At 38.5% G+C, this 16278-nt stretch overlaps 1 protein-coding gene across 1 annotated transcript; it reads right to left on the minus strand.

Moving 5' to 3' along the window:
• Positions 1-1489: 1489 nt before the first annotated feature.
• On the minus strand, positions 1490-15437 carry LOC140158611 (protein ABHD13-like). The gene is made up of 8 exons (XM_072181771.1): positions 15362-15437; positions 9264-9617; positions 8446-8677; positions 5847-5947; positions 4498-4751; positions 3696-3800; positions 2928-3035; positions 1490-1987 (listed from the first exon to the last, which is right to left on the minus strand). The coding sequence occupies exons 1-8, from the start codon at positions 15402-15404 to the stop codon at positions 1880-1882; spliced, it is 1305 nt and encodes a 434-aa protein (XP_072037872.1). The 5' UTR covers positions 15405-15437; the 3' UTR covers positions 1490-1879.
• Between the last annotated feature and the right edge of the window lie 841 nt (positions 15438-16278).

Genomic DNA, 16278 nt, shown 5'->3' on the forward strand with positions numbered 1-16278 from the left:
AGCACAGACATTTTGTTTGCCCACAGATAGAACAGTCTTTCTCCTCAGTACAGGTGTCTGACTTGACATTTTTGGTTTTATACGACTAACAATAGAGGACATTTAATATATATGATGTCACATATGACAGACTCAACCTCATTTAAATAAAATTATGTCCTCCATGAGGCCTTACCACGGGGCAATTTGCATGATAATACAATAAAACAAGTGATCGGTATGAATGGTTGACACCTGTCCCTCTGTCATCTTAAGCTATTGTAGAGCTGTCCTTTAACATGGCTACCATTTGAATTGTTATACCGTTCTGGTTGGTTTATTGCATACACTTTATACTTGTTTTGGCTACAGTTCATTGTGGTGACAACTAAATTTGGAACTACATGCCACTAACAAAACTGCCCCATTGACACTGTACTGAATTTCAATCGGCAGTCTGGGTATACGCACTTTGATATTTGCATAGCTAATGACACTACGTCCATGTGCAGAATGGGTCAGACAACACATTTTACCATTTTACAGGCCCGAATTTAGAGCTGCAAAACTGACTCAAAAGACTGATGAAAAAAATGCTGTAACTTATATATGCTGGTTATATTTATCAGAATTCGCCAGGGTATAAAAATATTTTGTAGAGCTGGGCTCACATACATACAAGAAAAGACAACACAGGAAGGGTATCACCATCTGTTTCGCACTAGCAGTAGCAAGTAAATTTTTGCCAATCGGGAGATCGATTGATTTGCCCAACTATTAGCTAAAATCAATTCTAGAATGACCAATTAACCCTAACCGTGCCCATGGTGGTACCCCCGGGATTCGAACATCAGACCCCCTCGCATGCCACGCAGATGATCACCAGCCTCTAACCACAGTGTTATGCTGGCCCAGCCAGTGATTCACTGGGTATAAGACTTGGGCTGACTGCGTCCATTTTTAGGGAATATTGGAATGTCATCTTTCCCTGGGAAAGATCTGACAGCAGGCCAGACCATAGCCAGAGGGTAACATGAGTTGGGTTTCTTTCACCTTGAAGACAAGGATAGTCTTGCAAATATGGGCTAACTTTCCCCTCGGCCATCCAATATGCCATGAATTACAGTAGTAGGACTACATACTCCTATTTCCACAGCTGTTATTTTTATGTGCGCCTTTAAGGTCTAAGTAAATTAATCTCAATCACAAATTTTATTTTACCCTTTCTAGCCTGAGCCATTAATTGATCAGCATATTCTTAACACAAGTAGCTTAGGTACTTTTTAAGAATGCAACAGATTTGTTGGGCCCCGGAGACACCCTGTACTTTGATAAGTACCAAATAGGCAGATCTTGTACATTGCACATTAATAGCAGCATCTCTGTTCCTGCAATAGGTGATATTGTTGTTTGTTTGTATTTTCAATCTTGACACCAGATTTGGCCCTAATTTGACTAATTCCCACTTTTTTGGCACTAATCAAATTGTATACGGAGCTGATTCGCTGAATGCAACACAAATGCAACAGACTTGGTCCATGTAGCATAAACAACATGCACAAGGTGGGAATTCTTTGATCGGCAAGTGAACATGCAACTACAGTTTTCAGCAAGGTTCTTCAGCTGTCTGCCGATTTGGTACTGTTTACACCGTAAACACTAATGTGGGTTCTGATTGGCCAATGAAATCCCATCATCACCCTATCTGCACCTCATTTGATGTCATCGATGAACAAGCTGGTGATAATCAGAGCAGTCAGACACTGACCTCGCCGGAAATGATACACTTTTCAATGCTGCTAAGGTGTCTTGATACATCTACGAGGAATTACAGAGATCAATTAAGTAGCTTCACCTGGATGTTGTTATCATCAAAATCAACATTCTGTTGATCTGTTCTTCATACATCTTGATGTTGCATGTTAACTCTGCCCAAATAATCAGCAAGACTTGGTCCTGGCGTTGGCGATGGCGATGGCTCCATTACATTGCTACCTGGTCTACACACCTACAAATGTAAACAAGATCAAGGTACTATTAAGGTCTAAAAACCTGTACATATACTCTAAACCCTTTCACTCCCCTACATTGTAATCTGCTGAGTAATAAGACCTTAACACACATATACTTTGATCAGCTCGTAATCAACCCGAATTATTAGGCTTTTACCACTACGCCGAAAAGTAGACCCACGTTAAGTAGGATGTAATTGATCTGCCTGGTCTATATTTTGTGTGTTAAAGAAAGTAAGACTTCAAATAATAATTTGTAATACTTCTGGCGAGATGTCACAAGACAACTCTCCAAATAAAATATTTTGATATTAATCCTCGATGTTATAAGGCCCGCCGATTACGAGCTGATCAAACTGTAATACTCTAGCCACTACCTGTGCTCTTGCAAACCAGCCCCAAGTATACATGTACCTGGGCTTGTGCCTGGATACTATACTAACGTAATAGTGTGCAAATAGTGCTAATAAAACTCATTCCAAAATACTTCATTTATAATTTGATCAACTCTTAATAGGCGGAAAACGTTAGGCTTTTACCAATACGCCGAAAAGTAGACCCACATTAAAAGTGCTATTAGTTGACCTGACTGGTCTATATTTTGTGTGATAAAGGAAGTAGACAAAGTATGGGACTTGAATTAATAATTTGTGATGCTTCTGGCAAGATGTCACAAGACAATTCTCAAAATAAAATATTTTGATATTAATCCGCGATAATATAAGGCCCGCCGATTACGAGCTGATCAAACTATAGATTCTGCACTCTGCAACATAAGAGGTCTGACCTCTCCATCCATGTCATCATTGTACACAGGTATGTGCTGGTGTTTTTAAATATGATTATGATTTTCTTAAGTTTCACATCTGGCACAGATTGAAAATTGTCATGCATGCAAATATTTGCAATTGCCCACAAAAAAACCTGTCAACTTACTGTTGCAGTGAATTGCCTTATAACAGAGAAATAGCCTCTACATCGCCATGTCTCATTGTGTGTTCCCTCTTCAAACCTGGCCATTTGTTTTGATGGAGCTCCACATATCTGAAAATTAATAGAAACAGGTATTTTGATTTATTTTATAAACTTGATGACCGAGTGGCACACAGACAAAATGTCGCACCTGCTGTTCCATACGTGTGTTTAATGTCCGATACATGAGATAACCCATGCATATCAATCATATACGCTATACATACAGCAGCTAATGGACATGTGTCTTTGTGCCGCTACTCCGTTGGAAGTTATAGTAATAAAGCTACTTAAAAAAAATGTTTTAGATAACTCCGGATTGGAAAGTTGCAAACTAATCTTTTTGGCACCATAATATCAAAATTCACGTTAGTGAGCTTTTTCCTATTTATAGGTAAACCTATTTGTTCCAAAAACCCTGTTTTCGTAGGTGATACATAACAATATCGCCAGGCATTGAGTTTTAAGGCGCGCGGGTGCGTTCATACACTATCGTACACCTTAATTAGCCTTTCCGAGTGTGATTTATAGCACACCTCAATTCCTAAACTCTCACAGAGTTCAATTTAATAGCACACCTGACAGTACACCTGAACATTTCTACAAGTGCAATTTGTAGCACGCTTGTTATTTTCAAAACTCAACTCCTGTATTGTTACAGTTGTTTTCATAAACATTATATTAATTGCACACAATTGCACAAATTGAGACAATATAATAACAATATCCTACCCGAAATAAAGCTTGCATCATTTTTGGAGGCACTAATTCATCTGAGGACCCTGATAAGAAGAGTGTAGGCACCTGTATTCTAGAGACTTTCCTTATAGAAAAATACTGAAATGAAAACAACATACAAACAGTTAGGATCACAGATCATATTAAATACGCACACACAAATGCAGATTATTGAAAAAGTATAATGACCGCATCTTGTCACGTAATACATAAGTAAGCTTTAGGATTGAGTGACTTAACACTAATAGCACTGATAGCCCTGTATCAGACTATCCTCCTCAAAGTAATTTGTACAAATAGAAAAATTTACAAATATTAAATGTTAATTAAAAGTTGATTTGGACATGGTCAAAATTCTTCACCGGGATGCTACACATGTAGATACTAGTACTTTGAATGGAGTGTGAAAGAGTCAATTTACACCAGAATCAACCAACCAACACTCAACCTCAACGGGGGCCGATACAAGTTACCAAGAGTATAAGACCAAGTTTTGGGGTCAAATGTCCACAAGGTAACTAATCCCAAAATTGGGTTGCTAGTCTCCAGATGAAGGTCAAAGTTGTGACCGAATATTTGAGGTATCTTTTGTGTTGAGATCTTGAGTTTAAATTATTAATTATGAAGTCTACCATTAACAGAGATGAACTTTCATACTAGTATTAAATGTACTCCTTTATGAGAATCATCATTAAGTACTGAACTATTGTGAGAAGAATTCTGCCCAGGCTGCTTTTCTAAAACACCATTCCCAAACCCACGATACACATACAATTAAAATCCAGATCTAACTTACCTTATTTTTTATTAAACACAAAGGCATCCACCTGACAAAATCAAGGTTAAATAGCACACTGCCCATGTCTGGTATACTAGTAAAGGTGTTCTCTAAAATTAATCCTGCTAATTTGTCTCTATTATGCCTGTGTGCTGCAATGTGAACGGCAACAGCCCCACCAAGTGATCGACCAAATAAAATGATGGCGCTCTGGTCTATGTCACTCCTAGAATGGAGGTAGTTCACAGCTGCTTCAGCATCGACATATAAACCTGAGAAGAGGAAGAGAATATGTTGTCTTATTTGTATTGACACTAATCATATTTAGTGGTATAAACTACCTATAAAGACAAAGAGAAGGCTCTTGGTTTTTTCAAATTAAACAAAATATGTATTACCACTATGGGGCCATATTATACTGCTGTTGACTCTTACAGTTCATGGTCAGAAATTCGCAACCAAGTGCGATCCTTTTGGATTCTCCCAGTGGAATTTTGTGAGAATCCATGGATTCTCGCCATTATAACTTTGTATGATAAACTGAAATATTTACAAGAATCCATTTAGATTCTTGCAATTTTATTGATGAGAATCTTTGCGAGAATGGATTCTCGGATTCTTGCCGAATTTCTGACCCTGCATTTTCACACAAATGTACAATATATAATACAGCTCAGACCTGTATGTCAACAACTGTGAAGATTGGGTGCTCCAAAATCAATTCATTGTTTTGTCATGACCCTGCATCCTGATCACTAACCCTGGATACCCTAGTTTTTGACATGGTTGTTACCTAGTATAATGCACTTCATGGGTTAGTTATGTTGGAATGGCTTATACATTGTTAACTAATATTCATCATTATTATATGCGGAAATTACCAAAATTTATTATTACCTAATTACTTATTGAATGATAAACTAGAATTTAGCGGTTCTGGACGTGCGCGGTGCTCGCCGCAAAGCGTCAGCCGCAATGCTCCACCTTGACGCCCATCATTTTAACCGGTGCAATTTCACTTTACCCCAAAATGACCTTCACATTATTTACCTCACTAAGGTAGCCATTCCCACCAAATTTCATGAACCTGCAGCAGTCTATGGCGATTTGACCCCAGATGACCCTGAATGACCGTGACATTTTTGCCTTGTTTCAGTGGTCGTCCCCACAAAATTTCATGAACCTGTGACAATCTATGGCAATTTGACCTCGGATGACCTTGGATGACCCCAAAATGGCGTGACATTTTTTTCTTCCTACAGTAGTCGTTCCCACCAAATTTCATGAACCTGCAGCAGTCTATGGCGAGGCATAAAAAATAAATATGAGCAAGTTTCAATAACCAAACCAAATGAAAATCTATTTACCTTCTTCACTTGGTACTCCTTCACTTTTTCCATAACCCCTATAATCTACAGCTAAAATATTGCACCCACACATTGCATAAAGCTCATGCAAATTCATATACCTGAAACAAAGAGGAAATCAAGTTAATTCATGTACTTAGTACTGGTAACAATCTAACATGTTTAAAAACATTCCTGACTAATATTGTTAGAAATTGGACAAGCCCTTAAAAGCCAGTGGAAATCATTGCAGGCCTGCTGATGTTATGGTAGGCTACGAGCCTGTAAAATATTGCTACCAAAGCCAGTGGAAATCATTGCAGGCCTGCTGTTATGGTAGGCTACGAGCCTGTAAAATATAGCTACCAAGTCACTTGAAGTCAGCAAGATAGACTCATTGTCTACATCAATTCCAACGGCTATTTTGATTGCATTACTGTATTTGTTCCAATAAGCGCTCATGCCCCAATAAGGGCCCACCCAGGGGATTTTCAATTTGCTAAAAGGGTACCATCAATGTTGAAGTGGCAGATATACATTGATATCGTGAATTAGCTGGAGGACTGCAAGTCTTGTGTAAACTTGCAATACATTTTCTACATCAGAAAAGCTACTAGAACATCCCAGGACCCTTTTATAACATACATAAATTTGTCTCTAATAAACACCCCTTACGAAAATTTAGGTAAACCAGGCAAAAAATAAACGCCCACCCAAAATGACTTTTTTAAGCGCCCTGGGCGCTTATTGGAATGAATACGGTATATATTTATTCACCTGTTATTTATTTATGAAATCTTAACCCTTGTCTTATAAAATGTCACATATATATGGACCAGTATAACATGAAAATCTTGAAACTGATAAAATATTTTGATAAATTGAGGGGTCAGTGACACAAAGACGTAACTCCATTTTTTGCAAAAATGAGCACTCAGAAACATGAGCACTTTCCAATAAACACATAGAAGTAACTCCATTTAGCACCCCATTGAAATCAATGGCCAGTGAAACATAGACTTAACTACATAAGTCAATGCCGGGACCATTATCTTCATCCCATTTTTTTAGAATGGCCAAAATGGAGTTGACTCCTTGCTGACTCCTGAAATATTGTATTATGATTATATACCAAGTGTCAATTCTACAATTGAGTTGAGGTCATTAAAAATTGACAAGGGCCCATAGATTTCAAACCTAACAGTCTGAATGGCATTTGAAAATGTTGGCTTACATGTATTTCTAACACAGTGCCCGACAAACTTTACTGATGCTTGCTTGTGTGTGTAGTACTGACTAGTGCATTATACATATTCTAAGGCAACATCATACATAGTTTGGTTCCTAAGAGTGACAATCCATTATGGCACATTTCCCAGAGTATTACACATTGGTGTATATACAAATATAGAGTTGAGATGCAAAATATGATATATGCAAAAGCTGCCTTGTGTAGGGTTGTATCAATATTGTTATGTTTGTAAAGAAATATCTTTGTAACTATAATTACTGATTAGGGAGGGTAATATTAAGAGTGAATACCGTAAGGTTTGTGTCAAGTCAAAAAACACATTAAAATATATAATCAGGGGTGTAAATGGGCAACATATCCATTTCCTGAAAATCCATTGGGTCCTTGGACAGGTGGCCGAGGGCTTGTGTGCGGTATTGAACATTTAGGGGGGTTTGTCCGGGAAATAGGCTGCCGGTTTTGATTTGTGAAATCTTTATTGAGGGATTTAAACTACTTCAGTGGCAAGCACTGCTTTCCATGCAGGCCCTCATACAATGATATTTACAACATTTTTACAGAATATTTACAAAATAACATGATATTTAGTAATTTATACAAAAACATCAATAATATCAAGTGTGAAAGAAAATAAATGTATCTCAAGTACATGAACGATATAAATCTAAAAATACAAATAATATAATTATATTATTATAATTCACCAGTAGTAGTGATGCTTGTCTTGAATTGATGCAAAGACAAGAGTTTCAAAGGTTTACACAATATGATGGTGGCAAGTTGTTCCATAAGTTTGCAGCTCTTACAATAAATGTACGTTTACCACTGTCAGAATTATATTTACGAACGATCAAATATTCAGGACACATATTTTTGATACATTTAAAGGTAAGAAAAATCATGTGATTACACCATCTATCAGAAAGTTCAATCCAATTTAAAGAATTTAACATATCATCTACAGGGCATCCCCCACTCCTAAAAATTTGCTTGGCTCTTTTTTATGACAAATTATCATCATCTCATTCCGGAAATGCAAAAAAATAAATAAATGAATAAATAAATAAATAAATTTTTGAGCCCTTTGAGCTTCCGCTAGTTACGGTACATAAAAATGTGCCTAATGAAATGTACACTGACCTCACTGATACACCAGGGTGGAAAATGTTACATCAGTTCAGGGCAAAAGTCACACTAAGGCACTAATGGTGTATATCACATTTTACATCTGAACTCTTCAGACTTAGTTCTCCCCGTCTAATGTCTTTGGCTTCAATATACTGTTAATCTAAACAGAAGCAAGTGTTGAATTCTATATGTTTATAATTTATATATATAAAGTTAAGCCTATTCTAATATTGCACCTACCTATGCCCTATATTCCCTGCATTCCCATGTAGAAATACTATAGTTGGCACACCAGGAGCTAGTTCTGCTCTTTGTTTGAATAGCACCGCACTCAGATGGACTTTATCTGGAGTTGTGATTGTTACATATTCAAATGGAATGCCAAGAGCAGTAGCTGGAGGTACATATAATCTAGATGATTCAGGCTCATTAGGAAAATATAGAACGCTATCTTGAAGATTGTAAAAGATACCTGCAAATTAAAAACAAAGAGCACAGTGATTTATAATGTGCTACACACCGGCTGACCGGCATATGTTAATCCACAAGCTTCAGCATACTTTACAATAATGAGAAACATAAATGTGAACAACAAACAAAGATATATATACAAAACTATGCACCAATTCATTCCAATTTTGCACCATATTTCATCAGTTTAGCTTCAATATGGCAAAATTTTTCATGCGCATTTGTACCATAAACTTATTCTGTTGCCAAAAGGTGCTGCATTCACTATACATCAAGAAATTTTTTCCACCCCCCCCCCATGACAACAAGAAATCTATGCCACTAATGATGATGACGATGATGATGATGATGAAAATGATGATACTCTTCCAATTCCTTGTTCATCTTTGACTGAAGTTCTCAAAATCACCAATCTCTTTTCACTTTCTATATTTACTACTATGGTTTTTCTTCTTTGATATATCATATAACCATAAAATTATGTTGATTTGTTCTAAGCCTTGAGCAGTGAATGCCTTTTGCCTAGCACACCTATAGACAAGTACTCCACTCAAAATGACATACTGGCTAGCTCAGCTAGATCTTACCTATAAGTGCAGCAATCATCAGACAAAATGTAGCCCATCCTCCCCATAACCAATATGTCAACATTAGTGATAATGCCACTGCAGTACATGCTTTCCAGAATTGTACTAATATCAATGTCAAAAGCCAGTACAGAATTTCAAAGAACAGACCTATACACTTCTTGAGTCTACTGGCCCCTGAGGGTCCTTTTCTGTTGGGCATTTTGGCTCCTTCTGTATGTGTATGTTGATTTGCAGTATGCCGAGACTCTTGTTCAAGTAATAAACTTTGCCGAGTCTCGTCAGTCTCAGTACTCATTGTAGTCTGACAAAAGAAGAACAGAGGTTTATGGAACGCTCCATTTACAAATGTTCCTGTGTGGAATAAAACAAACAAGTTTAAATTAGTGGCAATAGTCGCAGGAGAGACGGTCTGACATGGTAACTACATGTAGATACGAGGACTGATCTTGTTTATGCAACGCAGGGTCAGAATTTCGGCAAGAATCTGCGAAAAGATTCTTGTAAGTTTACAGATTTGCATGAATCAGAGATGATTCTCGCAAACTTTTATAGTTTACACAGAAGTTGATCTGTAAGAATCAAATGATTCCTGCAAATGTATTCTGCAAGAATCAAGATTGATTCTTGCACTGTGAAACGAAATGCTGAACCTGTAATGCAAGTAAGAAAATATGTTCTTAATTTCTATATTTTAGCTTCCTTTCTGGATATTTTCAGGCTGGGCAATAAATCTAAATTTAAAAAACAAACCATTACAGTAACTACCCATTTCATTTTTCTAATGATATTGTTCGATGTCCAATTGTAGCTGGCCAGGTGGTCGGGCAGGTGATTATGTGAGGACTTTTAGCAGGCGTCAAACTTTGGCTCAATATCGGGCCAAAAACTTGAAGTGGGCTTTAATTCTCATTTAGACTGGTTTATAATTATATGAACAGAACTCACATTCACCGTGAATAATCAGACCCAGAATAAAATATTAATTTCTGACATGATGCCATTCATGTAGGTATGCCAGGTGAATTCAAATTTGCCATCAAACTGCATCATTTTATATATCAAATCAAAGCCCTTGAGTAAAGAAAGCCAAAACTGAAAACCTTTTTTTCATAGCACTTTCCATAGCAAAGTTACATCTTGTCAAAGATTGACTTTCATCAAAAAGATTCAGCTAGCAAAATTCCCCCCACAAAGCATTTCGGTGGTGTTTCTAGATCTTAGACCTCATGTTGATAGCAGCTTTTTTAATGGAACTGCTATCAAAATCCCTCTAAAATTCCATGTGCGAGTGATCACCATAAAAAATCAATATATTTGGGTTCAAGTGAAGTACCGTATAGACAACATATTTATGTAGGTTTCCTTGACCGGCCAGTTCTTTTATATTTCTATGTAAATATATGCATTGTGTTCTAGGCGAATTTGGCTGACTAACAAATGTGTTTAAAACTTATAGGTGTTTCCATTTGACGCAACGGACACAATAAAGGCTTGTCATTGGTTGAAATGCCCTGCCGCTTGCCGCAGTGGCAAGCGGCAGGAAAGTATTTAAGCCTCCAGCACACTTTCCATACAGCAGGAATGGACTTGCATAGGATTACACAGAGATATTTCTTGCCAAAATTTGACCATTTCTAGGCAGGTTGGCCCTACTTTGTCTGGGTTTAATATATGAAAAAGGACAGTCTTAAGTAAGTAAAAGTGCAACGCTTTTGATGTTTTGGGAGACTGGGAGGGATCATAACACAAAAATGATGGAGCCTATTCTTGACTGTGTAATATTCCTTCACCACATTCCTTCTTTTTCTTCTTCCATAAAGTACAGTCCTCTTAGAATGAAGAATGAAGATGAAGATGAAGAAACACAAATTTCACTGAGTGCAGATAAACTTGAGCGGTGCTGATGTGCGAGTAAAAACGTCCCTCTTCCAGTCTAGCGAAGCGTCAGTGGATTCAGCCGGCTTCGGAAGATCTCCAAAGATGTGGCAGATACGACTGAGGCTGGTAGTTTGTTCCACAGGCAAATGACGCTCGGGAAGTAGGAAAACTGGTGAGACTAGATTCTGCAGTGTTGTTGTCTAAACTGCATGTGGTGACCTCTAGTTGTGTTAGTAGCTGGAATGAAGTAGGGTGGACCACTTGGAATGGCGACTAGACCGTGAACAATCCGGTATAACATGGTGACTTTGTTGTGTGCACGGCGTTCATGTAAAGACTGCCATTGGAGATCGCAAAGCATCTGGCTCACACTGTGTCTAGGATGGTAATCGGATTCAACAAACCTAGCAGCACGCCTTTGCACCATGTCTAATTGAGAAACCATGTCCTTGGTGTGAGGATCCCAAACGGAGGGGCGAACTCAAGCGTTGGTCGAACATACGTCTTGTAAGCCTGTTCCTTGATTTTTGGTGGGAACTTCCGTAGATTTCTGCGTAGAAAGCCCAGGGTGCTATTTGATTTCTTGGTGATGTTAAATTTACATGCGGTTTCCAGTTGAGGTTGCTCTGAATAGTGACTCCCAGATATTTAGCTTCGTCGACAATGCGTAGCGAAGACCCATGGATGGTATAATTGGCTTGGATGATGTTTTTCCTTTTGTTGGTAACTCTTAACACTTCGCACTTGTCAGGGTTAAAGGACATCAACCATTTACTCTCCCATACTTGAAGATTGGCGAGGTCATTCTGAACTCCAGTGACATCCGCTTGAGATTTAATTGGGCGGTACAGAAGACAATCATCAGCGAAGATTCTGATGTCAGATGTGACGAAGTCCGGTAAGTCATTTATGAAGACCAAGAAAAGAAGCGGTCCTAGGACCGTTCCTTGGGGCACGCCTGAGGTGACATTTGCCAGGTTGCTTTTCTTTCCTTCCAAGATGACTTGTTGAGTGCGATCAGTTAGGAAATCACGGATCCATGATAGCAGGGGACCACGAATACCGTAGTAGTTGAGTTTCAGGAGGAGACGCTCATGTGGTACCCTGTCGAACGCCTTTGAGAAGTCCAGAAGGATGGCATCGATCTGTTCTTTATCACATAGCCCTCTAGCAAGGTCGTGGACAGTCAAAAGGAGTTGTGATTCGCACGAGTGTTTCTTCCTGAATCCAAACTGTCTCTCCGTAAGAAGTCCATGGGTATCCAGGTGGTTGATGATCTGACTATGAATGATGTGTTCCATGATCTTGCACACAATTGATGTAAGAGATATGGGCCGGTACTGTACGGTACGATCTACCAGCTCGCATTCTCAAAGAATATGCTCAAGAGATTGCACCCGCCCTTGCCTGCATTTTTCAGAGATCAATTGACACAGGAAGTTTGCCGGAAGATTGGAGAAGAGGAAACATCAGCCCCATCTTCAAAAAAGGAGATAGGACGAAAGCCTCCAACTACCGCCCTGTGTCCTTGACATCGATATGCAGCAAGACATTAGAACATATCCTTCATTCATGCATAATGGATCACCTTGACCAGCATGGTATTTTGTGTGATGAACAGCACGGCTTCCGCAGAAAACATTCTTGCGAGTCACAGCTCATTCAGACAGTTCACGACCTGGCTCAAGCGCTTGACAAGAGGAAACAGGTGGACGCGTGATTATGGATTTCTAAAGCGTTCGATAAAGTTGCCCACAACAGATTACTCATGAAAATCAACCATTATGGTATCAGAGGGAACACATTCAAATGAAAAAATCATCCTTTTTAAAAGAGCGCCATCAAAGAGTGGTTGTTGACGGTCATCACTCGGAGTGGATCCATGTCGACTCAGGAGTTCCCCAGGGCACTGTTCTGGGTCCCCTGCTCTTCCTACTTTTCATAAACGATTTGCCTCATAACATCTCGTCATCTGTCAGACTTTTCGCAGACGACTGCATTCTTTATAGAACTGTCGGTGGACCAGAGGACGCAGAGCAGCTGCAACAAGATCTCAACACCCTAAGAGCATGGGAAACTAGGTGGCAGATGGCCTTCAATACGGAGAAATGCTTCGTCATGAAAGTGACTCATGTTAAGAACCCATCTACCCATAAGTACATGTTGGGAGGATCCATCCTTCAGGAGACTTCAAACCATACCTACTTGGGAGTTGAAATTACGTCTGACCTCAAATGGAACCATCACGTGGACAAGATCACTGCCTCTGCCAATCGTAGTCTAGACTTCTTACGACGCAACATCTCCATCTGTTCAAGAAGAACCAAGGCCAGGGCTTTCACCACATTCGTAAGACCTCATCTGGAATATAGTGCCGCTGTTTGGGATGCATATATACACAAGATCAGATTACTCAGTTAGAAGCCATCCAACGCAGGGGAGCCAGTACATGTATACCTGGTCTCATGTACCCATACCTAGTGTATGGGTACATGGTATAACCAGGCATTCAAACAGGTACGGAGAGAGCTGTCAAAGAGTGTATATTTCAAAACATGATAACTGCACCAGTTATAAAAAATTCCCACACACATACCACTTTCAAAATGCACTCTAAGTCCTTATTCCATATCTGAAAAATATGATCCCCAATTTGTACTTACTTTATTGATAAAAGTCTAAATATCCACATGACAAATTCAGCTGTACATGTCCATTGTATATGTTCACAACATGACCCAAAATCATAACCTTTCAGACCTTAGACACATGCACAAGGCCTGATAGCACTGCCATGTGTAGTCAATAGCCCAATTCATGCTGAACAAGAGACTGGTTGAGAGTCCACATGTTCATTCACCTGCACATGGTCAGCACATGCTTCAACTGCTGATGTGTCATATTTAGTGATGTCATGATATCAACCTCATAGTCACAGTCTCTGTTCTGTGGGGTATTGGTAGAATAACACATGTCTTTATGAAAGGTTAAAAGTTAGGGATTGTTTTGTCAGACATTTTGAGAGGCAAGAGAGCCAGATTTGATCAACACCATTTGAAGCATGGTGTAGCTTACAAGCAGGACACATAATTTCAGGATTATTGACTACAAATTTGGACCAATAAATTTCCAGAGACATAATACAACCAAGGAAGCTTACTTCAAAGATGTTTAGGGCAACAGTGACATGGTAAGTGAAATAGTTAGGGAAGAATACCTTGGTGTACATTTGAAATGTAATTCTGGTCTTTGTACATGGACTTCATGTCTCCCTATTCCACACATATAGGGAGCCAGATTTGTCTTCAATGACTACCAGTATACAAGCAGTCCTACATCTATGATCACCGCCTTAAAGTGGGATCCTCTCTCTTTGAGGAGGAAGGAGCGTCGCCTGAATGTGCTGTATGACGCAGTACACAGTCACCTATCCATCCCGGCAAGAACCATCTTACGCCCGACCACACGTTCATCTAGATTTGTCAACATAAACAACACCTACCACCGTATATCTATGAAGAAAGACTGCTACAAGTTTTCTTTTTTCCCAAGGACCATAGTCGATTGGAACCAATTACCTTTTCACATCACATCAGCAACTGACCAAGAAGTATTCAAGCAACAACTCTATGAACACTTAAGAAACTAAATCATAACTTGCGCACTCACTAAACCCTGCTCGGATTACTCCACCTGCATACAGCAACAAGGAGTGTTGGGCAGTATATCAGCAGATGCAGATGGTAACAGGCTTATACGATGGACAGATAGTACCAGTTTGTGAATGAGGACATCGTATAAGTTCCTGCTTGTACGAAGGCTTGACTATGCTTCAGTGGTCATGCATGCATGAAAGAATTCAAACGATAACCTCTGCCCCAATAATCCAAAGCTATTGTCTGAAACTGCAGCTCGGAAGATGTATGGTAAGAACTCAAATGATAGTCATATAACGACCAAAAGATAAGTGACTGACTATCATTGTGGACTGATGAGTTCCGCAGTCTACATTGCAATCACAATATTAATGATATTTTTTCAAGTAAGCTTAAACTTCAACATGCTAATTGGTGACAATAAAATCATGTAAACATATGCGCGATGTCAGAATCTTATTCTGCAACAATAATATTAGATCCCTTTTTAAGCTTTAGTACTATTCAAATGGTGAAACCCTTCCAAAACAAGCATCCAAGATGTAAACAAAAACTGCTTACCTTCCAATACGTGTACGCCGCCATGTAGCATAAGTCTGTACATATCAATTCGAATGACGGGAATCAAAACACATGGCTGATCAAACTGGACTTAGGCTGTTGTATTTTTTTCTGACAATCTAAAATTCCAGTCGTTTTATAAAAATATTATAAAATTTCAATTAAAATAAACCATTAAAGGCATATGGAATGTCATCTTTCCCTGGGTAAGATCTGACACCAGGCCAGCCCATGGCCAGAGGGCAACATGAGTAGGTTTGTTTCACCTTGAAGGCAAGGATAGTCTTGCTAATATGGGCTAACTTTCCCCTAGGCCATCCAATATGCCATGAATTAGTAGGACTACAAGTGGTATCTACTGGTCAGTTTATACTCCTATTTCCACATCTGTTAATTTTATATGGGCCTTTAAGGGATCTAAAATGAGCGTTTATTGTGTTTCGACAGTATTTTTTGTGGGACATGCGAGCACCTCAGACCTATCGAATTGCATTCTGAATACGAAGCATGTCTTTCTGATATCAAATAATTTTCATTTTTGAAAATCACAATATAATACAAATTTTATGACAAATTATAAAAATTGATATTTTTCAAATTTTTGATATATAACAGTCCTCGAAGTAAATTATATAAATCTAATGATATATTCTTAAAGTGTATGTAGCAGGAGGAAATGCCGACGGTCAATTGAAAATTTTGACCTTTCATATTGAAGATATGGATTTTTTTCCCAAAAAGACCTAATTTTTTTTTTGGGTGTTTTTGGTAAAAAAAACCACATCTTCAATACGAAAGGTCGAAATTTTCAATTGATCGTCGGCTTTTCATCCCACCTACATACACATTAAGTATAAATCATCAGATTTATAAAGTTTACTTCAAGTACTGTTAAATATCAAAAATATCAATTTTAA

Source organism: Amphiura filiformis, chromosome 8 (assembly GCF_039555335.1).
Source record: "Amphiura filiformis chromosome 8, Afil_fr2py, whole genome shotgun sequence".
NCBI lineage: Eukaryota > Metazoa > Echinodermata > Ophiuroidea > Amphilepidida > Amphiuridae > Amphiura > Amphiura filiformis.

Coding starts and splice junctions, on each gene's coding strand:
- LOC140158611 (XM_072181771.1), bottom strand. CDS start 15,404: ATGTACAGACTTATGCTACATGGCGGCGTACACGTATTGGAAG. Junction 8,678..9,263: donor GATGATTGCTGCACTTATAG/GTAAGATCTAGC, acceptor TTTAATTTGCAG/GTATCTTTTACAATCTTCAA. Junction 4,752..5,846: donor AGGAGTACCAAGTGAAGAAG/GTAAATAGATTT, acceptor TCCTCTTCTCAG/GTTTATATGTCGATGCTGAA.